Genomic DNA, 27323 nt, shown 5'->3' on the forward strand with positions numbered 1-27323 from the left:
GCTCTGGGCTGATGGCTCAGAGCCTGGAGCCTGCTTCCGATTCTGTGTCTCCCTCTCTCTCTGCCCCACCCCCGTTCATGCTCTGTCTCTGTCTGTCTCAAAAATAAATAAATGTTAAAAAAAAAAATTAAAAAAAAAAACAAAAAACAAACAAACCCAAGAAACAGAAGGAGAAACCCTGTCACAGGCTACAACATGGATGACCCCTGAGGACACCAGGCTGAGAGAGAGAAGCCAGACCCAGCAGGACCAATTCTGTATGATTCACTTCCCGGAGGGGTTGAAATCCTAGGGCCAGAAGTAGAAGGCAGTTGCGGGGCTGGGGGAGGGCAGTGGGAGGCACGGGTGAGCAGGGGCAGGTCCAGACGGGGATGAGGAGAGGGAGGTGTGGGCGCACAGCACCACGGGCACATTTAATGCCACCGAAAGGGTCACTTGTGAGTGGTTAAAACGACAAATACCATGCTATAGACTATTTTGCCACGATTAATAAAAAAAGAGAGAAGGCAGAGGCCCGGGCCAGGGTGGTTCAGGACACAACGGAGCAGGAAGACACGGCGGGGCGCGGTGGCTGCCTCTGGGGAAGGCAGAGACGGGGGAGAGCCAGCGTCTAGGGCCGCGAGGGACCGGACGGAGGATGGGAACACCCAGGGAATGGCATGTGCGTGTGCGCACGTATGTGTGTGTGCGCGCGTTGGTCGTGAGCTGAGTGTGAGGTGCTGTGGGAAACCCGGGCGGGGAAGGCCTGAGCCAGACTAAGTGGGAGGTGACAGCTGGAAAAAGACTCCCAGGCTCTTCTCCGAGGGGGTGGCCAGAGCACAGGGGGCAGGGGCCAGACCGACCCCGGCGGCGACAGCCAGGCCCGTGGCCCGAGGAGGGCGGACAGCGGGGTGTCTGAGAAGGGCCGGGCCGGCTGACGTGGCACCAGCTCTCGGTCACGCGCGAGGGTGGCCGTGGTGGCGCGTCTGCGGCCCAGCCGCTGACGGAATGTGGCCACGCGGGGCCTGAGTGCGAAAAGCGTGGTGGATTGTGGGTCAGCTGGCTCCCTGAGGGCCAGGGCCGCCTTTGGTCATCGTCATTTCCCTGACCACCTCCCCGTGCTCCGGACAACCCAGACGGTCAGGAAATATTTGCTGTGAGCTGGCGTCTGCCTCGCCGCGCCTGGGCCATCTCCTCTGTTACTGTGGGCCACCAGGAGCAGACGCAGAAACCCAAGCACGTGGCAGGAGACAGGACTGACGGGGGCAGTTTCTCAACCCACCAGAAATAGGGCAGGCACTTTGGCACCGTCTCACTCTCCATGGTCGTGTTCTTTGACTAATGGCCACGGGGCAAGCTCCCTCTAAATACACGCACGGTTCATCTCTAGGCAGTAAAAGCGACCCGCCTGTATGGCAAAGTTTTCAGTTGTATCAGAAACTGAACTGCTTTGAATACGGCTGAAGTATTGAATTTTCACACAAGGAAGGCAAGAAATAGAAGCTTTTCACTGCAGTTCAAAAGCCAAGTTTTAAGAATTAACGTAAATTCTCCCAACAACAGCGTAACAACTTCTTTCACAAAAGGCCAAGCGCTTAGCAACTCAAAATTTCTGCCCCAAGGTCTCAATTGCGGCGAAGTCCCAGTTGCTTCTCTAGGACTTGACTACTTCTCCCAGGCTCTTACAAGCTGCTTGATCGATTTACTCCTCCGACACGGCAGTCAAAACATCTCCCTTCACTCGGCATCTGAACACTTTTACCTTCCAGACCAAAAATGGTCAAGGAAGGGACTAACTCAGGGAAATCTCTGAATGGAAAGGCCCGAAGTCTACATTCAGCCTCACTGTTAAATGAATAAAAACAGGAAATGCTATTCTCCACGTAACAAACGACTCAAGATTTTAAACGACCCCAGTATTGAAAAGGTGCAATGGGACAGACATCTCATCCGCTTTGGGTAGAGCGTGTCTGGGGCCACAGCATCTGGGCGGTTATCACATAGGCTTCGGTCCAATACCTCCTTTCTCTGCGTCCAGCTTCAGAAAAGTTTCAAAGACACGGACAATGAAAAATTTATATTACGGCGCAAAACCTGTAATGGCTGAAAACCTAGGATCACCACCGAGTAATAAACGGTTTTTAAAAAACCCCGCTTCCTTGGTATGCCTGGGCGCCTCGGTTGGCTGAGCGTCGGACTCTTGATTTCAGCTCAGGTCATGATCTCACAGTTCGTGTGATTGAGCCCCATGTTGGGCTCTGTGCTGACAGTGTGAGCCTGCTTAGGATTCTCTCTCTTTCTCTCTGCCCCTCCCCTGTGTGCGTCCTCTCTCTCTAAATAAAGAAACATTGAAAAAATATCCTGCTTCTATTTCCATCAAAGTCAGGAACAAGACCCACGTGCCCACTTGCACCACCACACGTAACGTCTTATGGGAATTTTCAGCCAACTCAAGAGGAAGACGCTGGAGGTATAAGAATTAGGAACAAAAAGGTGAGGTTATCTTTTTTTTTTTTTTTTTCCTTTTAGTAGGCTCTATGCCCAATGTAGGGCTTGAACTCACGACCCTGAGATCAAGAGCTGCATGCTGACTGAGCCAGCCAGGTGCCCCGCCCCAGAGGTGAGGTTATCTTCACATGCAGATCTAACCAGGTACCTGGAACATCCAAAAGAATCAGCTGAAAAACTACTGCAAACAGTAAGACAATTCAGCAAGAAAGCAGGATGTGAAAACGAGACACAGAAATCAACAGCCTTCACGTAAATAATTAACGACTATTTAGAAGACACTCACAATAGCAACAATAACAGAATATCTAGGTACAAACCTAATAAGAAAGGGGAACTTTAAAAAACCTAAAAGGAAATGAAAGTGGCCTTCAGAGAGCACACTCTTACATAAGAGGATGCAAACTTCCTAAAGATGCCATCCTTCCCGGACGTTTAAAAAAGGTGATGAGGGGCGCCTGGGTGGCGCAGTCGGTTAAGCGTCCGACTTCAGCCAGGTCACGATCTCGCGGTCCGTGAGTTCGAGCCCCGCGTCAGGCTCTGGGCTGATGGCTCAGAGCCTGGAGCCTGTTTCCGATTCTGTGTCTCCCTCTCTCTCTGCCCCTCCCCCGTTCACGCTCTGTCTCTCTCTGTCCCAAAAATAAATAAAAAACATCGAAAAAAAAATTTAAAAAAATAAAAAAGGTGATGAGATCCCAATAAAAACACAACTGCTTCTTCTGCAATGAAATGAGCCAATTCAAAGTGCCTAGCGTTTGTAATAATATCAGTATTGTTGTTGTGAATGATTTTAATAGGAAAAAGCAATAATTACGTCAACGATGTTAGAAACCAAGATTTTCAGTGTAAAAGAGATAAAACTGAAAATTCAAGAAACGTGTGAAAATATTAGAGTTGAACTGAAAATGTCAATAAGAAAGCATGACTAAAATATACATGTATTTATATACCAACTCCCTCCGCTGACAGCACTTAAAAGCAACAGCAGTCCAATAGCAACAATCACCCCCGGCAGCCAGAGTTTGGTCTCTAAAACCAATCCCTGCTGAAAGAAATCAGGACTCTCTGAAAATGGCCGATTCCAGGTCTGGGACAAGGAAGGTACAAAATGAGACTGGGGGACATCTTACTGTCTCAGAAGTCAAGGAATCAAAAATAAATGCATCCATGTCAAAAAACACACACGGGAGTTAGCCCGAAGGACACCCAATGCTTACGATTATGTATCTGCACATCAGAAAGGATAACAATTTTAGTAGGTTGAAGCACACTGAAATCAATGGGATCTCTAAGTTCATAACGATATTCAAAAAAGAGAAAACCAGAAAAAAATCTTTAGGTTTTCACCGTTTGAGGGCAATCGGTAACTAAAAGGCAGAACATCAAGCCCGTCCTGACTTCCAGTAGGAACTATACGCCAAGGTAACCAAGTATCTCCAGTTGGTAGGAGACGGCTCTGCTTGAGGAAGAATGGCAGATTACGTGTTAAGTCTCTAGAGCCACTGCTGTCCTAAGAAGCACGGTCGCGTGGTGTGTACAGCGTTAGCATAGGGTTGGTGGCAAACAGACGCTGGCAGGATGCCAAAATATACCTTGCAAATCACCATCAGTACTTCTGGACAGTGCAGATGCAGACGGAAGTGTCATCGTCTGACGGAGAGGTCAACCTGTCAGCACCCTAACACACTGTAAAATCCGGCATCACTTAGGACAGTCACCAGATCGAATGCGTATCTGGCACTAACTCCAGTATCTCCCGCGTTACGCGGCATTCCATCCAATAAAAGTCTCTATGTACAAGAACGACAGGGAGTAAGTGGAATATTTTACCGGACAACCAGCCTGACGGATTTAACAAGTCATAATAAATGAGTGCTGTGATTTACAACACTCCCACACCGGTGGTGACCCAGGTGTGTGGCAAAAGCAGCAAAGACCAGGGGCGCCTGGGTGGCGCAGTCGGTTAAGCGTCCGACATCAGCCAGGTCACGATCTCACGGTCCGTGAGTTCGAGCCCCGCGTCAGGCTCTGGGCTGATGGCTCAGAGCCTGGAGCCTGTTTCCGATTCTGTGTCTCCCTCTCTCTCTGCCCCTCCCCCGTTCATGCTGTGTCTCTCTCTGTCCCAAAAATAAATAAACGTTGAAAAAAAAAAAAAAAGCAGCAAAGACCAGAAAAACCTAATCCCTATGGAAGAAGGCACTTTTGTCTTAGGTTTTAATTCATCTTAAATACTTGAGTACGATGACCAGCACACAGTGGAAAATAGTCAGGTACTCAAGAAAGTAAGGCATCACGAACAACATGTGACAAGGACTTCAGATGACGTTATTACCTGACACGGACCACAAAGGAGCTATGCTTACCGCACCCACGGAAACGACGAGGGTGACCCGAGATAGAACGGAAAGTATGAAAAAGTCATGCTGCAGGTTAGAAACATAACTCCCATAAACGAAGAAGTATATCTCAGGTTAAAAGCTGAACAAAGTGAGTTCAGCACATGCTGGACAGACCTGAAGATTCTGAGCAACAGAAATGAGGCATGGTGTTTAAAGATTCTGGTAGCACTTTAGCGAGGCAACTTTAGGTCCACTGGCTATATAACAAAAAAGGCTGCATTTGATATTTCGCTTTTATAGTTATTTACTTTTACTGTGTTTTATGAAAGCATTAGTCCACGATGGGTTGAGAATTAAGAAAAAGAAAACCGGTCCTTCACCGTAGATAACGTGAGACTCTCTCATCGTGAATAGGACATGGTAAGTCACAAAACGTTTGAAAAATACAGATGAAGATCAAAAGAAAGACAGTAAATGAAAAAAGTCTAATACGTCTTGATTAAAGCCACAGAAAAAAGAGAGATAAATGTAGAAGAAACAACAGCTGAGAACTTTCCACCACTGAGGAAGTCCAATAACACAGGGGTGCAAGATGAATCCCCAAAAGGACTGATAAAAAAAGAAACCCACGTTTGGACACCCGGCAGTGGAACTATTGAAAACTCAAATGTTAAAGACAAAAATCAGAAAAGTGGCCAAGAATCACAATTCCTTTTTGGTTTCTCAATCCTAATGGAAGTCAAAGGCAGTGAAATGCTGATCTTCATTGTACTGAAGGAAAATAACCTGAAATTCAATACTCAGTGAACACCTTTCAAGAATGAGGGCAGAATAAAGATATTTTCTACATAAATAAAGACTTTGCCACCAGTAGACTCTCATGAAAGAAAATTCTACACGACATATTCAAATAGAAGGAAGATGATCCCAAGAGAGAAGTCGGAGATACAAACAAGAATGAAGAATAAAGCGATAAATTAGTGGATAAATCCAAATGATCACCAACCGAAGAAGACAGTAACACTGTCGTGAAGGATTTTAAAGGGCTGGCTTAAAAGTTCAAAGATCCAACAGCCGGGGGTTCTCAGAAGATGGCAACAGCAGCACTTTTTTCTTTTCTTTTTTTTTTAATTACTAGACTTTGAGACTTACAGAAACATTGAATGCAGAGGTTTCACACTATCCCCCACCTGTTTCCCCTATTATGAACATTGTGCATTAGCGTGGGTGCATTGGTTACAACTGATGAGCCAATACTGATACAGTATTACTCACTAAATACCACGGTTCACGTCAGGGCTCCCTCCTTGGGCTGTGTATTCTGTGGGTTTGGACAAATGCAAAATGCCATGTATCATACAGAGTAGTCCCACTGTCCTGAAAATCTCCTGTGCCCTGTGGATTCATCCCTCCCAAAAATGACTTAGCATGCGTACTATCTAAGATGAAGCTAGACGTTATCTAAGCCAGATTCGCGCTCTGCAGGCTGCAGTGAGCGGACAGCCCGGATTCCTAGCAGGCGAGGGGCAGGAGAGGCATCGATGAATCCTTACATTCTTCCCTCCCTCCATCCCTGCCCCTGCCCGATGTATGTGGTGCATGTGCAGTGAGCCCTTGCTATCCGCCCTGCAGCGTGGAAGACACTAGAATATGCCTGTAAGGGTGCTCTGGGTTCATACATCTTGTAAAAAGACCCATTGTTGTGAATGTATGGCATGAAAAATGTCTGATGGTTTACTACACCAGTCTTCTATTTTAGTAAATATAAAGGTGTTCAGAGGTTTGCACTTGACTTCTGGAGTCCTTACCCTATTTTCCTTGGTTTTCTTTACTTCGACCTCAACATCTCCTAGAGGAGCACTTTTAGGGGCCAAACACCTTCAGGTGGAAAGGGGGGACTATGCCATCTTGGGGGAAATTCAGAGCAAAGGGCACCATTCCCTGGCAGAACCCCCTGGGCAGAGTAATCCCCAAACGATTCATACGAAGACAGCCCACAAAGGATTATGGCTAAATTCTCGCTTCTCTGAGACCAGGAAAACGAGGAGGCCCCACTGCAGTTTTTGCGAGTGCTCTCTTTGCAGCACCTCCTTTCTGAATCGCTAGAGTTCAAAGGCGACAAATGCAGGAGAGAAGTCCTCGCAGGGAACGCCAGCCGGCCTGCTTACGACTCACACGAAGACATTTAGTGTATTACACCTGGACTGCGCGTGAGACGTTCACCTTAAACAGCTCTGGGGTTTGAAGTACCACTTGGGTAGATCAGTCAGTGGCATTAAACGGAAACAAAACAAGACAAAACGTAACAGACAAGACGACCCTAGCGGACTATCAACGCAGCAGAGGGAGCAGCAGCTGGCAAACCACGAGAACGTCGCTCCTCCCCTGAACGGGCACGCTCGAACTTTTAAAAGGCAAGTGATAAAAATTACCTTTCAAAGACGGTAGTTTCTGAAGCTCTCTGTTGTTGCTGGCGCTGAACCTCGAAGAGTTTTGCCGCCTGTCCCTCCTCACTATGGGCTGAGCGGCGGGCACTTTTATTTTGCTGGATACGGTAGACGGGGTAGCAGGAAGGTTGTTTTTCCTGCCGGAAATCTGTTTCCAAAACAAAAACAGACAGACGCAGGTGTCAAACGGTTGTATCTTGTAGCACAATTAGAATCTGGAAAATATACACAAGTTTTTACTCCACTCTGCCCTAAACGTCCCTCCTTACAGTGGCTGGAGTCCGTGCCCTATCCCGCCCCTAGTAATGCTGGGTTTCTAGAGATTCTCCTGTTTCAAACTTTTCTCTTATGCATTTGCCATCCAGGCTGATGGATATATACAGGCTGATGACAATGACCTTCCAAAGATGTTCACGTCCCGATCCCTGGAACCCGGGAGGTCTCCCTACTTGGCAAAAGGGACTTTGGAGATGCGATGAGGTAAGGGTCCTGGATTATCAGGGTGGGGGCCCAAGTCATCACAGGGCTTTACCAGACAAGACAAGGCAAAACAGAAGCAGATGACAAAGCAGAGGTGAGAGCGTCAGAGGCACTGGAAGAAGTCAGAGGAAGGCGCCACGAGCCAAGTAGCGCCCGAGGCCTCTAGAAGCTGGAAAAGGCCAGGGGGCAGATTCTCCTCTCGGCTTCCCGGAAGCACCCGCCACGCCGACATCTTCACGTGGGCCCCACTGTAGACTTCTGACCTCCAGAAGTGTAAGATAAGGAGTCTGTGGTCATGGGCACAGCAGCCACAGGAAACTCACAGAGCAGGCGCCTCGCCCCTCTGCCTGCGCACCACTCCGCCCTCGGCGATGTGGGAGAGCCACGTGAAAGCACCTGTCCCTGGAGCCTCAGGAAGTGCTCCTCCCTCTCGCCACCCCCTCCGTGCAGCTCCACACTGCACTGCGGCAACCCGGGACGTCCCAGGATGCATGGCTGCTGTGCCACGACGGGAGCGGCTGTGCAAACACCCGAGGGGAGGCGGGAGGGTGACGGGGGCGCGTGCGGCACAGCCGGGGGTCCCTACGCCTGCACAGGCCCACGGTGGGGGGGCGGAGCTCAAAGGTGCACGCACGTGCGTGGCCCCCCGCAGCGATGCCGGGGCGCACCGGGCGTCGACCGTCACGATTCTCTGTGCAGCCTGCTCACCCCTCCCGAGCCTCCGGTCTGCCCGAAGGGACGGAGCTCGGAGGTGCCCGTGTGCGGCTGTAGAAAGCCGACCCAACTCGCCCTGGAAGCAGGAGCCCACTAAGGGTCTTCCAATCACACTGGGCTGGGAGAGCTCACGCCAACTTAGGCGCCCAACGATCGGCTCTCGCTCTTGGATGGAATTTTTACTAAGAAGTTAAGAGCAGCTTTATTTTTATTTATTTTTCATTAAAAAATTTTTTTAATGTTTCTTTTTGAGAGAGAGAGACAGAGCACGAGCAGGGGAGGGGCAGAGAAAGAGGAAGACACAGAATCCAAAGTAGGCTCCAGGCTCTGAGCTGTCAGCACAGAACCCAAAGTGGGGCTCAACTCAAGAACGGGGAGATCATGACCCAGGCCGACGTTGGACGCTTAACCGACTGAGCCACGCAGGCGCCCCAAGACGCTGTATTTTTTTTATTCTATTTTTTTCTTAATTTTATTTATTTTTTATTTTTAAAAATTTACATCCAAATTAGCATATAGTGAAACAACGATTTCAGGGGTAGATTCCTTAATGCCCCTGACCCATTTAGCCCATCCCCCCTCCCACAACCCCACGAGAAGCTGGGGGCGTGGAAGAATCCTTGGGGAGAGTTTTCCGGGATGCGGGATGCCCGTGCACATAGGACTCAGACCGGGGGGCGAGGGCCTGGGTGCCCCGCCCTCCTAGTCAGCAGCTTCTTCCTCACAGTGGGCTTTCCTGGACATTGTCCTCGACGTGTCACTCTTTCCACCTGATCACGAAAGCCGGGTCTTCCTTAAACCCCGTCCAGACCCCTCTTCCTCCCCGGGATTCCCCAGGTTAAAACGGTTCGGCTCGGCTTCCGCAGCTGCCCCCACCTCCCCACCCCCCCCCCCCAGCCCCCCCACCGTCACCAACAGCTCCTCCTCAGCCACGTACTTGTTTTAAACGTTAAGTTATACATACGTCCAGTAGGTTAAAGGTGACACCTCCTGTTTACCGGGCCGAATCCCGTGCTGCACACACGGTGACCCTGGGGACAACTGGGCACGTGGCTGCCCCCGCCTGGCCAGGAGTGGGCTGGCACCTCCTGCAACGAGCCGGGCACACAGGCGCCGGGTGAACTCATAAAACGGAACGAACTCCACGCCCACCGACAGTGTGTGCAGGACACACGCCCCGTGAGGCTTCTCACGACTGCGACAGCAGGAAGGGCCCCCTCGGACCTGCTGACTCTGAGCCGTGGCTCCTGGCTATGGGCCCTGCCGGTCTCCCTGCCCCGGAGCACTGTCCTCGGGGCAGGCAGAGTGAGCTTCTAGAAGGAGGCCCTGGTTCCGCCACCCAGGCCAACCTGCCGCAGCCACTTCCTGAGACTCTCAGCCCGTGGGCTTAACGTGGCCTAAGAGCCCCATGCTCGGGTCACCAGCTCCCGCTCCGGCCGGCCCCGCACCTCCCACCGCCCCACCCTGAGTCGGCTCCCCGAGGCCTTCGTGCGGTGCAGTCGGCAACGTGGGCTGCTGCCCGCCTGGCCGGGCTCCATTACAAGGTGGCCGTCTCGTCTTCTCCCCCCACGGGATGTCTGCTCCAGGAGGGCATGGACACTGCAGTGTCCCGTACCAACCAGGTAAGGAGGCCCCCTGAGGCCGTGTCATGAGGGGACCGCCTTCGGGCAGGGTTCAGGGTGGACAGCTGGGGGCCGCGGGCGCCCACAGAGCCGACTAGCCCAGAGTCTGACCTTCACCTGACGGGGCACCCCGAAGCCATGCAGGGGATGGGGAAGGGCCGACGGCGCAAACCCATCTTCCTGTTGGAAAGGCTCCGCAGGCTGCAGTGTGGACCGGGCAGGAGGGGAGAAGGCAGACTAGGCTAGTCATCCGGGCCGTGCACGGGGGTGTCAGCCACCCCAGGACGGTGACCAGCAGCTGGGGGCACCGGTCACTGGGATGAGAAGGAGAAATGGGCGGGGAAGCCCGGTCGTGAGCATGCTGGGTCTGAAAGGACACGGTGACACCTGTCCTCACGCCCCCAAGACGCTCTCTTTCTGCCGAGGACAACGGCTGAGTCCTGTCCTCGGTGTCCTGGCCGCCACCTGCCCGCCCTTGGCTGCCCTCTCTACCCGGCGGTGCAGCGGCGCGGCCGGCCCTCGGACACCTCACGTGAGCTGGGATGTGAACACGGAAGCCACCATCTGCGTGGTCACTGAAGTCACTGAATGATCCAGAATGCCCAGCAGAGGAGCACGGAGTGGGAAGAGGTGGAGGAGGCGGGATGGGGCTGGGGGAAGAAAGCCTCTCAGGAAGGAGGAGGTCAACCCGTCCGACGCGGCGGCCTCAGCACCTCGGGGCTGGTGGAGGCTGTTGAGGGCGGTGAGGGCAGGTGGGGAGGCCCGGAGTGTCCGTAACAGCTTTGGAGAGGTGGCCGGGAGGAAAAGCGCCACAGGAGAGACATCGGGCTGCCGGGGGTGGGGGGCTTGACCGTGCTCCGTGCCCGCGGGGGGCAGAGCACCGAGGGGAGGCCGGGCTGAGGGACAGCTGAGCCAAGAGCAGGATCTGGGCCCTGACGTGCAGTGACAACAGAACAGAGGATGCACAGGACAGGACGGCTGGAAGGGAGACATCTGATGGCCTCCCCCCGTGCACAGACGTACGAGGTCCCCTGTGAGAAGCATTCTGAAGGGAGGCGAGGCCTGAGGAGGTGAGGGTGGCCTGAAGGGATCCCTGAGCCACAGAGAGAGGCAGGGCCTGGAGAAACAGAGATGCTCTGAGCACATCGTTCTCCTCAGCTCCAAACGTCAGCAGCCAGAGGGACACGTAATGGTCAGCGCCTGGGGGGGGAGGGCACCGCCCTCCACAGAATTCTCCTGGCGTCCCCGACAGCGTGTGGAACCCCCTCCCCAAGCTAATCACAGCCAGATACGGTCCTGGGCCGGAACCAGGGCCCTTCCCCAGCCAGGGTGCAGGGCGACCTCCTGGGATCGGGCAGGGAGCAGCGGAAGCAGACTTGCACCTTGCTCGCTCCCTGGACTTCAGACGTCACCTCCCTTGTGTCCCACAGCCAAGCAATTCCACTCTCCAGCATCTTCCCAAATTCCCCCCTTCTGCAATGTTATGACAAACTACCCCCACTATGTGTCAGACACCATGTGATACACAGCCTAAGAAACCCATATTTGCATGCCTTTTAAGATCTTTTAAAAGAATATTCATCTATGGGGCACCTGGGTGGCTCAGTCGGTTAAGCGTCTGATTTCAGCTCAGGTCATGATGTTGTGGTGAGTTCGAGCCCCGCATCGGGCTCTCTGCTGACAGCTCAGAGCCTGGAGCCTGCTTTGGATTCTCTGTCTCCCTCACTCTCTCTCTCTGCCCCTCTGCTGCTTGTACTCTTTCTCTCTCAAAAATTAAAAAAAAAAAAAAGGAATATTCATCTAAAGAGCATGGTACTAGCATAAGGACAGCCACTTAGATCAGTGGGACAGAACTGGGAGCCAAGGCCTCTCAACAGGAGAACAGTCTCTTCAACAGGTGGTCCTGGGACAACCCTGCTGTTTGTGACAGTCAGCCTCTAGCTTTTACGGCGGCAAGAAAGGTGGTCTCCAGAGAAACCAGACTGTGTAGAAAAAACTCAGGCTGCTAGTGTAGGAGCCGGCCGCTCAGAGCAAAGCTCTCTACGTTCCGGCCTTTCGGGGCTGGAAGCCACAAGAGCACACTCTCAACTTGGGCCTGTCCAGTGAGCGGTCAGCTGACAAGCCCACCCGAGTCCAGCGCCCATGGCCAGCTGTGCTGGGGCCTCACCTCTGCCTCTGTGTAAACCGGGCATCTGATGGGCGTGTTTCCAGGGGTCCCTGGTTCCAATTCTTGCCTTTCTGTTTCCTACCCAGCAATGGCAGAGCATCAGCAGGGAGCTTTTTAAATACTTAAGTCAGGGGCGCCCGGGTGGCTCAGTCATTAAGCATCTGACCCTTGATTTCAGCTCAACTCATGACCTCATGGCTCGTGAGTTCAACCCTGGTGTCGGGCTCTGTGCTGACAGTGAGGAGCCTGCCAGGGATTCTCCCGTCCCTCTCTCTCTGCCCCTGCCCAGCGTGCGTGCGCTCTCTCTCAAAACAAATAAACTTAAAAAAAAAACCAAAAAAAACCAAACTTAAGTTAGATCATCCCCCTTCCCTGGCTCAAACCACCTCAATGGCTTCCCATCAAATCCTGCCACGGGCTGCCGACAAGATCTTTGCCTTTGCCTATCTCTCTGACTTTATCCCTCCTGCTCAAGTCACCCTCATTTCTCTTCAGCCTTCTGAAGAGACACTGGCCTTCTTTCCAGTGGACACACAAGCTCACTGCTGCCTCAGAGCCTTTGCACTAGCTACTTCCTCTGTCTGGAACGCCCCTTCCCGGATCTCTGTACTATTGGCTCCTTCTTCACATTCAGGTGTCACCTTTAACAATATCTCCTTGGTGAGACCATTGCTGACCACGTGAAGCAGCCTCTGGAAACACATATAGTGCAGTTTTGATAGCGCAGTGACCAGAGGGCGCTACTGATGGTGAGAGCCCCAGGACCACCACTCTGCAAAGCGTGAGATGCACTCGAACCAAACGCCGCCAGTGCCCTTACAAACACCAGCGCACCTGGCACTCACTGAAAGCAAACTGCCCGAGTGCATGTGTCCTGCTGTGTCTCATGCTGCCCCCGCCCCCAGCACCCAGGATGGCGCTCAGCACTCAGGAGCGTCTCAGGCTGCGCCTGCCGGGTGACTGTGGATGAATGAGCCACCCGGAGGGAGGTCTCCGAGGTGGAGGAGCATGGCCTGAAGGGAGGAAAACAACTTGGGGAGACAGAAAGGTCACCCCCGTCACGGCCAGGGCGCCCTCCTCCAGAGCCCGCCCTCTGCCATGCAATACTTGTTCCTGTAAGATCTGGACCGTGGGGCTAATCAGCAGAGCGGGGGAGAGAGCTCTGCTCCTGAATGTGGATCAGATGGAATGAGAGGGTAGTTTCTGTATTATTTTATTTGCTAACCGTGTGTGCTTTGACCTCCAAAACAAATAAAGACAGACGATCTGAAAAGGAAGATGAGAAGGACGTTGTTTCCCCCAGGCCCAGCCTATGGGGGAGCGCGCGGCCTCGTGGGGGTATCAGGCGCAGGTCTAGAACACAGGCAGCCGCGGACCAGTGGTGGCAAGGCCTCCTCTGCTCGTCCCTCGATCCCCTTCTCTTCCACCATCCTCTTTTCCCTACCTTCATCCACTTCCTTCTCATTTGACATTTTATATCAAGAGTACTAGCTGACATGGGGCCCCTGGGGGGCTCAGTCGGTTAAGCGTCCGACTTCGGCTCAGGTCATGATCTCGCGGCTCGTGTGTTCCAGCCCTGCGTCAGGCTCTGTGCTGACAGCAGGGAGCCTGGAGCCTGCTTCGGGTTCTGTGTCTCCCTCTCTCTCTGTCCTCCCTCCCCCGCAGCACTCTCTCAAAAATGAATAAAAATGTAAAAAAAAAGGATAATAGCTGACAAATGTCAAGTAAGATACACACGCTCAAATGGAATTATTTTGGAAAACACTGGCAGGGTCTATCTAAGGCTACCCTATCCATCAGAACTTGCCGTGAAGCAGGAAATGTCCTTTATCTGCCGTCCGATGGAGTAGCTACCAGCCACACGCGGGCCCCGCACACTCGAAGTGCAGCTAGGGTGATGGAGGAACTGAACTTTTAAATTAATTTGATTTTCAGCAATTTAGAGAGCCACATGTGGCTAACGCCTAGCACCCTCTGGGTACTGTGACTTCGCCACTGGGCAGAAACAGCATGAGGTCACAGCTCCCATCCCTTTAGGGCCAGGCTAAGTCTCACCTTAATAAAATATTTAAGACGAAGGAAAATCCAAGGTCTTCAAACTAATTACTCCCCCCCCCCATTTCTGGGCTCGTCCTTCGCTCCCCCGCGTGGAGAACACGGGGATGACAGCGCCCCGCCTGGGCGTGGGCAGCAGCACTTCCCCGCAGGGGCCCTTCTGAAACCCGACCGGGATCAGGGCCCCGGGAGATCTTGGCTGCCCACGATGTACGGATGGCGCCGGGCCAGGCGCCATCGAGCCCCGACCCCCCTCAGCGGGCACCCGATGTTTTAGGGAGACGCGGGAGACTTTTTACAGCTGAAATCTTTCACATGAAGTTTTCCCTGTGACTTGGGGACGTATCACGTGATTCCCGCCGGTGGCAGACGGGCTCATGCAGCAGATGCAGGCGGAAGGCTCTCCGCCCTTACACGCGGGGCTACGGGCCTGCACTCACCCGCAACTGCTATAACACGGACACCCTGCTTCTGCCGTGACCCGGCAAACTTTATCAATTGCTTCGTGTAATTCAGCCCAACTCTTATTTATCGTGTAATGGAGTTTCTGCTGGAGAGGGAGAGGGGTGCTGACCGCTCCTACCTGCTGCTTTACCTGCCTCTCTCTCTCTCAAAAATAAACAAACATTAAAAAAAAAAAAAAGAATCTAGAACATAATAACTGTAACATACCAAATGTGTGTTGATTGACTGCTTATGTGATCAGCAAGGCTTCCAGTCAACAGTAGGCTATGAGTAGGTAAATTCTGGGGGAGTCAACGGTTATGCAACAGATTTTTCACTGCGTGTGTGTGTCTCGGGGGGGAGGGTATCGGCACCCCTAATCCCCATGTGGTTTAAGGGTCAACCACACAGGTGTGTTCTACTGAGAAAAATTACCAAAATAAACTCAAAATAAAACATACAAAGCACCGAAGATCATATTGGAAAGCTTATTTAAAAGGAAATCCTACCCTGAACTGTTTTAATTAAAATAAGGTCTCATGAGACTATACATCTTACCCCTGGCCTCTGGTGCTATATAAAAGAAAACTAAAACCCAAAACAAAAAACTCTTCTTAAAACTTTCATAAGATGTTAGAAAACGACCTAAGTACCATAATCTTCTGCTTTAGGACACTGCTATTTATTTAAAACAAATGATGCCGCGAGAAAATTTCTCTGCATTAAAATTTCCTTAGAGGAACAAAAGATGATAAAGAAACAAGCCTCTTGAGAAGCAATTTTTTCCCTCTAATTTACCGAACTGGAAAACCCAGCAAGCTGATTGATTTGAAGCTCCCCTTCTTCCTGAGCACTTTTAAAATCCACAAACAAACATTTCTTGCCTCCAGGTTCTCACATATGTGGCAAGTACAAGGGAGAATCAAGTTAAATGGCTGTCCTCGAGTACTTAATCTAGTTAGGGAGGCAAACCAGGGTACATAAAAGTCGTACAAGTCAGTGTCAATGATAAATAACTGGTGGAGTCGATAATTGCTACTCGAATGTCAAAGATGGGAAAAACGCGGGCCAAGAGGGTGAGGACAGCTTCCCTTCAAGTTCAGAATCAATGAGCCTGACTGGGAACTTACAAGACCAAGAGACTCAGACGGACAGTGAGGGGCATAGGAAGGGCACCACGCAAAGCGAGGCCTGGGGACCCCTGAAGGTCCCATAGACACTTCCCGGGGTCTGTGCTTTTATGAGAATACGAAGACACGATTTGCCTTTGTAACTACCATTATGTCACTTTTTCACAGGCCACAAGACACGTGACATCAAAACAGACGGAATGCAGGAACAGACTCCAGGAGCCAGCGAGCTTGTTAAGCCAGACATTAAAGAAATTTGTAAAAGCAGGATGCGATGCCATTTTTCTCAGTGAATTTTTGTGGATAGTTATTTCCCATAAAAACCTGCTACTTATGTTAACACGTATCGGGTGTGTTACTATTAGATGAATTAATGAATACTTTAAACATTTCACTTTTAATTTCTCATAAAAGTATCGGCCAGAACTGACCTAAATAAAAGCTCTTGGGGATTGTAATTTTTAGGACTGTAAAGGGGTGCTGATGCTCCTTTGGTTTGAGCATTGCTATTCTAAAAGAAGCCTATGTGTCTGGCATGATTTATGAGCAAACATACATACTTCACCTTTTGGGGAGGGTCTTTCTAGAGCAGTGGTCTCACCGGGGGCCATTCCGCCCTCCAGGAGACATCTGGCCACGTCTGGAGGAACTTTTGGTTGTCAAAAGTGGAGGGGGTGCAGGGCTAGCAGCACCTGGTGGGGAAAGCCAGGGGTGCTGGGGGACATCCCACGGTGCACAGGGCAGCCCCGTGGGGAAGCATCTGGTCCACCCGTCAACACTGGTGAGCGTGGGGTGGAGGCACCCAGGGTCTGCCGAGTGTCCAGCTTGTCACTCGGTCCCAGAGAAGAGGTGGGCACTGCGATGGGAAGCTCATGGCACCTCCCCCTAGCTCACATACCCTCCAGCCCACGGCTGATCACCCGCTTTGCAGATCCTCTGTCTTTCCTGAACACCAGGCTCTAAGCAAACGGGCTGCAGAGTGGCTGGGGAAGTGGGCCGAGGGGCGGCGATTAAAAGTAGGGAACCCCACTCTGAACTAATAGTTGCATGTGCATTTCCAAAAAAAATAAATAAATAAAAATAAAGTACTAGTCTTTTGGGTCCTGAGTGTCACTGGAGTCCCGTTTAGGGTTGTGTGAAAAAAAACTGGGAAGAGAACAATGGGGAACGTGGCACGGAGGCTCCCAGCTGCAGCCCAAGCTCAGAACTCGGCCCCAGACAGTGGCTCTGATGTTCCGGGGGAGGAGCTGGGGACTCTCCTCGCAAGGGTGATGATCACAGCCGCCTTTCCCGGAAAGCACACCTACCAACAAACTATTTTCACTGTCCTCCAGCACTCGGGTTAAAACACAGCCGAGGGACTAGAAAGTCAAATTTTCTTGAAAAGATACTTTTCATAAAAATGTGAATTTACGTTACCGTGTAATGGGTATTGTTACTATTAGATGAATCGATATTTTTGAAATTTCAGTTTTAATTTCTAAGATGTGACTCCCCCAGCAACACCTACGGGACCCCAGCACATCTGGCTCCCTGTCTCTGCAACACCAAGGGGGGGCGGGAGAGGATGTAAAGGGACAGATGAGAGAGAGAGAAGAGTTGTTACTAAAGGCAGAAGGTGTCAGAATAAGCTAACAGGTTGGAGAGAGGACTGTTGCGCTTTCTTTTCAGCAACACATATTATGTAAGCGATGCTGTGGAGACTTTCAAACAAAACTGAGCCGAAGCAGGACATGCGAAATACACGGCCAGAGAACAACACGGAAACAACCTTTAATGTGCTTAAAACAAGTCACTTTACAAAGAGCACAGACACTTTCGAAAACAGAACTTTGGACGCAGTGTACAAATTAAGGCAACTACTATCAACAACTACTACCACGGCATGGTCTCAGTCTTCTAAAATGGACTTTAAGAACCTCTGAGCGATTTATTAAGACTCTGGACATTCATCAAGTGTGCCTCGTGAGGTTTCCACAGCTCTGAAGGTCACACTGGGAACGGCTGCTCCAAGCTGAGTTCCCTCGGCCCATCTCCTGAGTTCTCCAACTTCCAGTTCCCCGGGAGCCCATCTGCGGCCTCACTCCTTCAAAGTGTGCCATGAAATAAACCCGTAAGGACTGGGCAGAAGCTCTGGTTCCCAGGACACATGTGGAGAAGTCAAACTTAAACATCGTATTTGAAAGCGAGCAAAACAAAAGTACCGACACACACCATTCAAGGAGTAGTTTCTAGAAAAAGCAAAATGTGCACAGCATCAGTTAGAACCTTTAACGGTATCTTGTTACATTGGAAGATATATTCTGCCATACATCTCGCAGGGAAAAGGTCTTTTGAGAAGTTGTGGGTCATGCCTAATCTGTCCCACAGAGTTAAAAATGGCCACGCTGGAAACTCACCAAGTGTTTTCAGGGGTGAGGAAACAGGGCCACAGAAGTCAGGTGACATCATTTACGGCAACCAGGAGTCAGCAGTTTTACTATCTAATAACCCCCAGGCTAAAATACTTTCCCCTACACGGCTCTATCCCTTACAATCCGTTAAGGCAGGATTTCATCTTCCTTCCTAAAGACCCCACGCCATCAAATGTTCCTTTGTTTAACCCAAAAGTGTTCTGCAGTGTATGTCACTTGCTTCTCTGTCTTCTATGAGGCTGGGTTACAGGCAGCCAGGATTTTAGTATGAGGACCCTTTCCAGTCTTGCAGTCAATCAACAGTAGGCCAAGTTCTTTTAGGTTTTCTCTGCTGGGATTACTTCCCAAGCCTGGCTACCCTGCTCTGGGCGGGCGGCCTCTTCTGCCCGCCTCTCAGGCTGTGAAGCCTTGACTGCGGTAGCTGCCCTAACACAGGTGAGTTCACAGGATGGCCTGGCCGTGAAGGCGACGTGACACTGAACAGGTCTGAAAAGCGGCACGGCACGGCAGTCCTATCTGAATCGTTCAGGTTAAAACATTCAAGTTTGGAGCAGCGTTGACAGGAGAGGAAAAGAATGAGGGTTTAATGCGCCTGAGTCAATCATGTTTGGTAAGTGGGCGGAACCAGAGGTGAAGGCGCAACACGAAGACGGAGGAGGGAAAGCAATGATTAAAAAAAAAAAAAAAAAGTCAGGCTCAACGCAAAGTTCAGGTGCACTGCAGTGCCCCAATCTGCATTCCTGCAAAATAACGGACACAGGGGTCTCCCAAGTGTCGTGATTAGTGTGCCATGTTGCCTCTGGTGTCCTTATGAGGAGTGAAGGGCCCACCATTTCAGTATTTGTCGGTGGTAATTCAAGCTCTGTGGCTCCAGCTCTTAGTAGCACTAGAAAAAATACAAAAAGACAAGTGGGGCATCACACTCGGGCACTGCAGGCCACACCTCAAGAGTCTTAAGCAACTGACAGTCTAGGAACTCAGTCCACCTTAAAAACACGCATTTGACTTACTAGTGGTTCTGGCTGTCTTTGAGCTGCTGAGGGATGGTTTAGGTTCAAACTTAACATTATCCGCCCTTCTAGCCAGGTTCTTTCTGATTGAACAGGAATAAACGAGTGATACACACCGATGTCCTCTGACACACTAACAGGGAGAGAGACAGGTATGGGAGCAAGAAAGGTTTGGGGAGCACCAGAAGCCTTTGCGGCTGCAATAAAAGCTCCGTAAATGATAGAAAAAGCATCCACCTTGCAGAGTGATTGCACTGCACTTAAATCAATTTAGTCCAAAGAGTGACACGGAAATAGGCAGGTCAAAAGCAAGAATGCCACAGTAAAACTTGATTGTCGGCTATAAACAAAGGGCAGGGAAAGGCTGGCATAAATAATCCCTAACTATTTAAGAAACTTTTTGGGATTTCTCCTTTTTACTTTGGGGAAGGCGACAGATTTGCTGGAATAAACCACCTGCTGAAGAGGAGGGAGGCTTAGGATGCACCAAATCGTAAGGAAAAGATAACGCTGGGACTTAAAAAAAAAAAAGCCCACTGCTGATAATTGCCAGTTAACTGTTTTCCAGACAGAACTGAACTCATTCTAACTTGGCTTACAGGAAGGGGGCTGACACTTACAAACTAACGTCATCTGTGATAAGACCAGGGACCTTGATGACCCAGCTCTAGAGACTGTGACACTGAATCAAGCAGTTTCTCGGCCACCAATGATCCACAAGGGCCAGTTAGCTCTGCCTGGGTGGAGTCAGCTCCTGGGTCCTTAGCCCGGGGTGCTCCAGTCCAAGCACTCGTCACAGGCAAGACAAGACCAGGCAGAGTGCTGGCTCTGCACACGCTCTCAATGGTGTCAAAGGAATGACCCCAACCCCGCCAGGTAGACACAGGCCTCCGTGAGCATTTGGGTTGTTCCTCAATGAGCCCGCAGGTGAGAAGCAGAAGTGTCACAACTGGCCCACGCAGACAGAGAACACAAGTAGAAGAGAGAAGGTTGTATAAAAATGCCCGAACTAGATAAACTGAATGGTACTGATGATGCTCTGGGAGAAAGAGGCTAAAGGAATCAGACGTCAACAGGAGAGGTCGTGTGGGACACGGGCGGCACAGGCCTGGCCAGAGAAAGGAAAGGTGATGGAAGGAAGAGGAGGAGACGCTGAGAGGGACCAGGTCGCTGGGGAAGGACGGGAGGGGAGAATCTGAGAGCTAAATGGAGCCCGAACAACAGTGAGAGCTGCTAGATTTCGGGTGGGGGTTATGAACTTAAACTACCAGCTGCAGATACAGCTTCCAGAAACACATCCACATTTTCCCAGACGGAAACAGTAAAACCTACAGAACCAAAATTTCAGGTTACGAAGGAGACTACGAGAAAATCTCATGCAGGAAAACACTCTAGAAGACCCTGGTGTTTTCTCGCCCACGCTGTTTTTCTGCCCTTAGTTAAAAGGTGTTCACGACAAAACAGAAAGGAAATATTGGAGAGCAGTTACCTCTGATTCTATTATGTCTTGTCCTTCTTTGGAACTTTTTCCACTTTTCCCTGCTTTTGGTGATTCCTGGGAAATATCAAGCAGAGTCAATTAGACTTCTCAATTTTTAGACTGCCAAACATCAGACAACCCCAAATGCAGTTTAAAACCCAATTTATACCATTTAACCAGAACATCCGCTAATTTTAATCAACACCACCAAGAAATTCTGCCTCACGTCACTTAGTTACCATAGAATATTGCGATGCGACACCCCCACCCCCCAGTTCAGACTCTCCTTGTTTTCCTGATGTGTATTTGGCGTTGAAAACTTCAGGCAGAAATAGATAAACCCACATGTAAGGTGCTCTCCGTGTTTCGACAGAGCCACACTGCATCCCTTTCTTGCCTCCCACCTGACCGGGGATTTCTGGGGTGACTCTGAGACGCTACCAAGCTCCACCTGGAGCAGAAGCGTACCTCCCCCCCCACCCCCGACTCCCAAATGCAACGCAGCACACTCACGGCCATCCCCGCCGCCACCCAGGATAATAATAGTATTTCAGAGCCCCAGAGCGTCCCTCTTCACCAACAGCCAGCCAGAGCCATTCGCTCCCCTTCCCCGGTCCGGGGGTCCCTCCTGCGCGTCTGCGAGGCTGGGTCAACCACCTCCGCGGCCGCACCTGCCCCCTCACGCCCACCGCGCGCGCCGCCTGGGGCCCGACGCCCACGCCGCCCTCACGGCGGTCGCGCCCCCGCAAGCCCGCCCGCCCGCCCTGGCACGTCGGGACCCCCGCCCGTCCTGGGCCCCGCGGCCCCGGCGCCCCCGCCCCCGCCCCCACCCCGGAGCGGCGCTTCTGCGCTCGCCGGAGCCCGGAGCCCGCCGCACCCCGCTCCCGGCCAGTTCCCTCCCGCCTTCCGCGCTGCCCCTTGCCCTCCCCGCCCGGCCGGTCCGGCGGCCCGAGCCCGGACTCACTTTCTCCTTCTTGTTTTTATTCGGCATGGCTGGTGCGGGCCGCCGCCGCCTGCCCCCCGCAGCAGCAGCAGCAGCAGCAGCAGCAGCGTCCCCGCCCCGGCCGTCGCGACCCCCGCCGCCGCCGCCGCCGCCGCTGCCGCCGCTGCCGCCGCCGCTCGGGGACTGAGTCGCTCGCTCGTTCGCACTTCCCCTTTTCCAGGCTCCCACAGGCTGCGGCAGCCGCGGCGGCGGCGGCGGCGGCGGCGGCGGCGGCGGCAGCGGCGGCGGCGTCTCTCCGCCCCTCCCCCGGCCCGCCCCGCCCCACCCCTCCCCCAGTCACCCCCTCAGCCCCCCCCTCCCACCGCCGGCCTGGCCCGGCCCGGCCCGCCGCTCCCGCCCCGCCCCGCCCCCGCGACGTCCCCGCCCCACGGGCCCCCAGGCGTCCTGCCATTGGCCGAGGCGCCCTCACGTGCCCTCTAACGCTCTTCCCCGCAGCCCCGCCCCTGCACGCGGCACCGGTCCCACCCCCTCTTCCCCTGAAGCGCTCCGGCTCCCGGGGATCTCCTCGGCGGCGGCGGCGGCGAAGGGCCGGTCGGGTGAGCCGAGCCCAGTCTGGGAGGGGGCGTGGGGCTGCATCGGCGGCGACTGGCCGGCACACGCGGCGCAGGTTCAGGACGGAGAGAGCAGGGGACAAGTCCGGCGTGGAAAAGCCACGTTTGAAACGGATGGCAACAACTTCTGCAGCCGGCGGGACGTGGCCTGGCGTGAACGGCAACCTCTCGGTCTCGCCTCCTCGCCGCCCCCGCGGCGCTCCCCAGGCTCTAAGGCGCCAGGGCGCGGGAGCGCAGGGCCGGCCGAGGAGGCCCGGGGCCGCGCGAGCGGCAGTTTCGCTGGGCCCCACTGAGCCCCGCCCCCGGTTCCAGGCCCCGCCCCCGAGGCCCTCCCTCCTCCTCCCGTGTCGGCCCCGCCCCACTGGTCAGGCTTCAGCTGCGCCAATGGGATTTTATTTTATTCTTCAATTTGGCCCGATCTTAAACCACGTGGGGAAACCTCTGCATTGTGACCAGGCGGTCACGTGATTTGTCTCAGCTCGCTAACAGCTCTGGGGAGAAGAGTTTTGCGAAGGAAGAAGGTTAGCTTGTTAACATACTACTTCCGCAGCCTGTCTGGTGGCAAAAACCAATGGCGAGCACTAATGACAGGCACGGAGCCTGCAGAAGAGCGTTAGGTAATAAGCCTCCGGGAGTGAACGGATCCACGCGTGAGAAGCGTTGCCTCACACGTCATGATGGAGGGGCTGGATCTTAACCCGGCGCTTAGACACATTGCGTTTTCTTACGCCCCGGTTTTCGCTCTTGAAAGTTGCTAGGCAAAGCGTTTTCGGTTATTCTGCTCTGCGATGAGAAAGCTAAAAGAAGAGGAAGAAGAAGAAAAAAAAAAGGATCTAAAGTGAGGAGTGTCGTGGGAGGTCCTGAAAGTTAAGTTCTGCCTGCAGGTGTCTGAATGCACGCCTTCGCCTTCAGACGAATATAGCTGCAGGTAAACGGCACAGCCTCCAACGGCTGGTGGTGCAGAAGAAACGGTTCTGAGTGGGTCAGTAGTTTATCCAAACAAATAGTTAAAGAACATGGGGGAGGGTGTAGAACAATGCCACTCGTTAATTTAATAACGTTTCATTAAAAAAATTTTATGTTTATTTTATTTTTGAAAGAGACGGAGCATGAGCGGGGGAAGGGCAGAGAGAGAGGGAGACACAGAATCCGCAGCAGGCTCCAGGCTCTAAGCTGTCAGCACAGGACCGGATGTGGGGCTGGAACCCACAAACAGTGAGTTCATGACCTGAGCCCAAGTCCCCAAGTCGGGCGCTTAACCAACTGAGCCATCCAGGCGCTCCAACGTTTCATTTTTAAAAATAAACATGCTGTCAATTTAACAAACCCAGTATATACCCATGTCTAACAGGAGTAGTTCTAAAACTATTAGTTTATGACCATGGAGCTCTAAGGGAGCTGAGGGACTTTTCCAAGACAAGTCTGTGCCGCTGATATCCTTGTATCATAGCCCCTGGTGCAGTGTTGCCCATCATTCATTCACTCAAGGGATGTTTGACGCCCACTGTGTGCAAAGCACAGGGCAAGGGATTGCGCTGTGAATGAGGCACTACCCTTGTCCCCCACTCCACGTCCTTGAGGCAGAAACGGAAGAAAGCCAGCAGTCAGAAGGATGTGGCGCTCAGCAAGTCTACGGGGACTGGGGCGCGAGAGTCTGGCTCAGAAGCACCCAAGAGCCCTTCACAAGAGTATTTTGTCATGGCGAGAGATGGGAATGAAGGAAAGAGTCTCCCGATTCAGACTCTGGTAAGCCTTGCCAAGGAGCTGGACTTCTCTTTGAATGGGATTTGGGGTCCCCGGAGGATGTTAAACTGGGGAGTGACAGACTCAACATGTGCACCCAGAAGACCTCTCTGGCAGGAATGTTGGGCGTAAAGGGTAAAGGTAGGAGGTCAGAGAGCAACTGGGATCTGGGGTCCAAGGTGTGTGCTGGTGAGGCGTCTCCATGGCAAGAACAGGAGGAAGGATCACAAATACCCCGGAGGTAGACTTGCGCAGGCAGGAGAGAGCCACAGTAAGGCTCACGCCCACGTTTGTAGCTTGGACAACACGGTGGCAAGAAAGGGACACAAGCAGAGAAGCGGTTTTCCAGGGAACACGATTGCAGTTGTGGGGCCCACTGAGTTTGAGCTGTGTCTGCAACACGCTGATAGAGGTGTCTTCGCTGGCATGGAAATCCAGACCTGACATTCGGGATAGAGTGTCAACGTGTTTCAGGTTAGGTATTCATCAGGTCAATTTGAGTTTGAGGGACACCCGGGAAGCTGCCTAGTGACCTTGAAATCACAGTCACCAGAGGCACTGGGATCAGCACCGTTGCCTGACCCACGTGTTCCTCCCTGGCCATTGAACTGGGTTTCCTTTGCCCCCACTAGGGAGCCATCCCACAACCAATGTCAACCAGCAGTTAGTTTATGGGACAGTCACAGGGGACGCTAGGTATGGCACAGTGTCCTGGCTGCTGTGGCATTTACAGAAACACTAGAGATAGATGTAGCCCCTCTCAAAAAAAAAGGGATTCAAAAGCCGCTATCAATGAGATACAGAGATTGTGTACACCTTCATCCTCGTGTGTGTGCGCGTGTGTGTGTGTGCACGTGTGCCTGGGGTTACCTCTTCTGAGTGCCCCCATCTTCTATGTTCATCAGGGCGCTGCCTATATCACAGAAAAACATCTCTTCTTCAGACCCTGACCCTTCTGGGACACGTTTCTGCGATGGCCTTTAGTAACCTAGAAATGCTTTTCCCACGTCTGCCTTCCCCAAAGGATGGATTGCTTCAGTTAGGCCCTTGAGGTCTCTCTGGAAGAGCAGAGAGGGCCCCAGAGGATCTAGTTTTCCGGCTGCCGTGCCGCCACCAGCCATCGACCCGCAGAGAGTCCTGCTGCTTCACTCTGGAGAGCAGAAGGAGTGCGTAAAAGCAGGGCAGAGAGAAGGCCCTTGGTTCAGAATCAGAGCTGCCCCTTCATACCTCCACTTTTTTTTTCAACTTTTTTTTTTTTTTTTTAATTTTTGGAACAGAGAGAGACAGAGCATGAACGGGGGAGGGGCAGAGAGAGAGGGAGACACAGCATCGGAAACAGGCTCCAGGCTCCGAGCCATCAGCCCAGAGCCCGACGCGGGGCTCGAACTCACGGACCGCGAGATCGTGACCTGGCTGAAGTCGGACGCGTAACCGACTGCGCCACCCAGGCGCCCCATCCACTTTTAGAAGCTCTTATCTTCAAGGATGCCTATGACACAGTGGCCCTGCCCTCACGTCCTCCTCTGACGCCGGTCCCAACCCAGCCGTGTCTGCCACGCTGTAGTTTTGATCTCCTCGACCCAGGAAGCCCCTTCTCTTGGCTCGCTGGACACCAGCCCCGGCGGCTTCGGTCCTGCCCCACTGGGCTGTCTGAGCACCGAGGTGGTCTCGTACGTTTGAATTTTCGGCTGAGCCTCCCGAGGCAGCAATCACGTCCTAGGCACCCTGTGTCTCCCAGGGCCTACCGTTTGTTCACAGATCCCAGTGCTGCTGTGGTCTAGCCCCGCCTCTCAGACTGTTCTCTTTCCTCCTGCTGCTCTCATTGGCCGTCCTCCCCCAGAGCTTGGGACGTGCTGGCAACCCCCTCCAATGTGTCCATGTCACCAGCCCTCCCCCCCCCCTTCCGCCGGCGGGGTAGTCGGGGGAGGTGCCTAGGGCCTGGGCTGGATAGTAACTTGTTCAGGGCCACCCCTGACACTTCCCCACTGTAGAAGTTCAACTCATTTACTCACCCCCCCACCCCTTTTCCTGACTTGATTTCCACTGACACGTCATTAAAGAACTCATTTCTTGGGGGCGCCTGGGTGGCGCAGTCGGTTAAGCGTCCGACTTCAGCCGGGTCACGATCTCGCGGTCCGGGAGTTCGAGCCCCGCGTCAGGCTCTGGGCTGATGGCTCAGAGCCTGGAGTCTGTTTCCGATTCTGTGTCTCCCTCTCTCTCTGCCCCTCCCCCGTTCATGCTCTGTCTCTCTCTGTCCCAAAAATAAATAAACGTTGAAAAAAATTAAAAAAAAAAAAAAAAAAAAAAGAACTCATTTCTTATTGAAGTTGGACCTATTTATTCACTCACTACACATTTGCCTGCAGATTTGGCGTGGAGCCATAGGGAGTAAATATAAGTTGCTTGCATTGAAATGAAATACCCACGTATGTGCCCATGTGGAGTGCCGACCACGGTGCCGGGTGCATGGCGGGCGCTTAGTAAGTGTAGGTGCCACCGAATGGGCAACGGTTTGATGCGAGGCGCTATTCAGTTTCAAGGACCCAACGACACCCCCCAAAACACCACCTCTAGGCTCAAGGGCACCCAGAGAGCTCTGTTAAATGAAGTAAAGCCTTTTGCTTGGCTCTTGAAGAGCTTTGAAAAGTGCCACGAGCCAGTATGTCCCCCTAGCTGGTCCCACTAGCCACCCAATCCTGCAGCACATGTCTGGGGTCCTCCCCTCGGGACACGAAAAGGTGAACCATCTAGGAAGGTTTGGAAACCATCAAGTTTCACGGGTGGTTCTAAAACCATCTATGAAAGTTCTAAAAAAAGTGTTCTAAATATTTTAATGAATTTCACATCCAAGGTATTAAAAAGGGAAACAATACAAAATATAATTTCATTTTCATGTGACTAGGGTGAAATATAGTCCCTTTCTTTTTCCCTCTTAAATCCCCAAGTCCAGCGAAAGAGATAAGGCAGGATGGAAATAACCCGAGATGAAGACAAGGATACCATAAGAGCATTAGAGACCCCAGGTTAGGAGGTTTGGGAGAGAGGAGGGAACGTTCAGCGGCTGCCAGGGAGCAGAGAGCTTGCTGGAAGGCAAGGTGTTGATAAGTAGCTGCAGGCCGCTCAAGTGTTGAGTTTGAGTTCTTGTCCTAAGTTGTGGGTTATTGGTTTTAACAGGCAGGAAACATGGCCCCGTCACGAAATTCTAGCTGGAAATAAACTAATGAAAGATGTGTGTAG

At 52.3% G+C, this 27323-nt stretch overlaps 1 protein-coding gene and 1 long non-coding RNA gene across 5 annotated transcripts in view; both read right to left on the reverse strand.

Moving 5' to 3' along the window:
• PPP2R5C (protein phosphatase 2 regulatory subunit B'gamma) overlaps positions 1 to 21860 on the reverse strand; it is a 130902-nt gene extending 109042 nt beyond the window's left edge. For 3 of the 4 annotated variants that reach the window (XR_006962132.1, XM_047080082.1, XM_047080081.1), the window contains exons 1-3: positions 21754 to 21859; positions 20799 to 20864; positions 7259 to 7421 (exon numbers count right to left, since the gene is read on the reverse strand). Coding sequence is in view for 3 of the 4 variants with exons in the window: in XM_047080082.1 (XP_046936038.1) it covers positions 7259 to 7421; positions 20799 to 20864; positions 21754 to 21780 (256 nt within the window). In the remaining variant the exon portion in view is untranslated. Of the gene's footprint in view, positions 1 to 7258; positions 7422 to 20798; positions 20865 to 21753 lie in introns of all 4 variants that reach the window. The other variant, XM_047080084.1, reaches the window with a different exon arrangement.
• On the reverse strand, positions 15419 to 20783 carry LOC124512514 (uncharacterized). The gene is made up of 2 exons (XR_006962133.1): positions 19310 to 20783; positions 15419 to 19185 (listed from the first exon to the last, which is right to left on the reverse strand). It is a non-coding gene; the product is annotated as an uncharacterized LOC124512514 (long non-coding RNA).
• Positions 21861 to 27323: the final 5463 nt, after the last annotated feature.

Source organism: Lynx rufus, unplaced genomic scaffold, assembly GCF_022079265.1.
Source record: "Lynx rufus isolate CCGP_SWC_20201006 ecotype Redwood Valley unplaced genomic scaffold, mLynRuf1.p SCAF_17, whole genome shotgun sequence".
Lineage (NCBI taxonomy): Eukaryota > Metazoa > Chordata > Mammalia > Carnivora > Felidae > Lynx > Lynx rufus.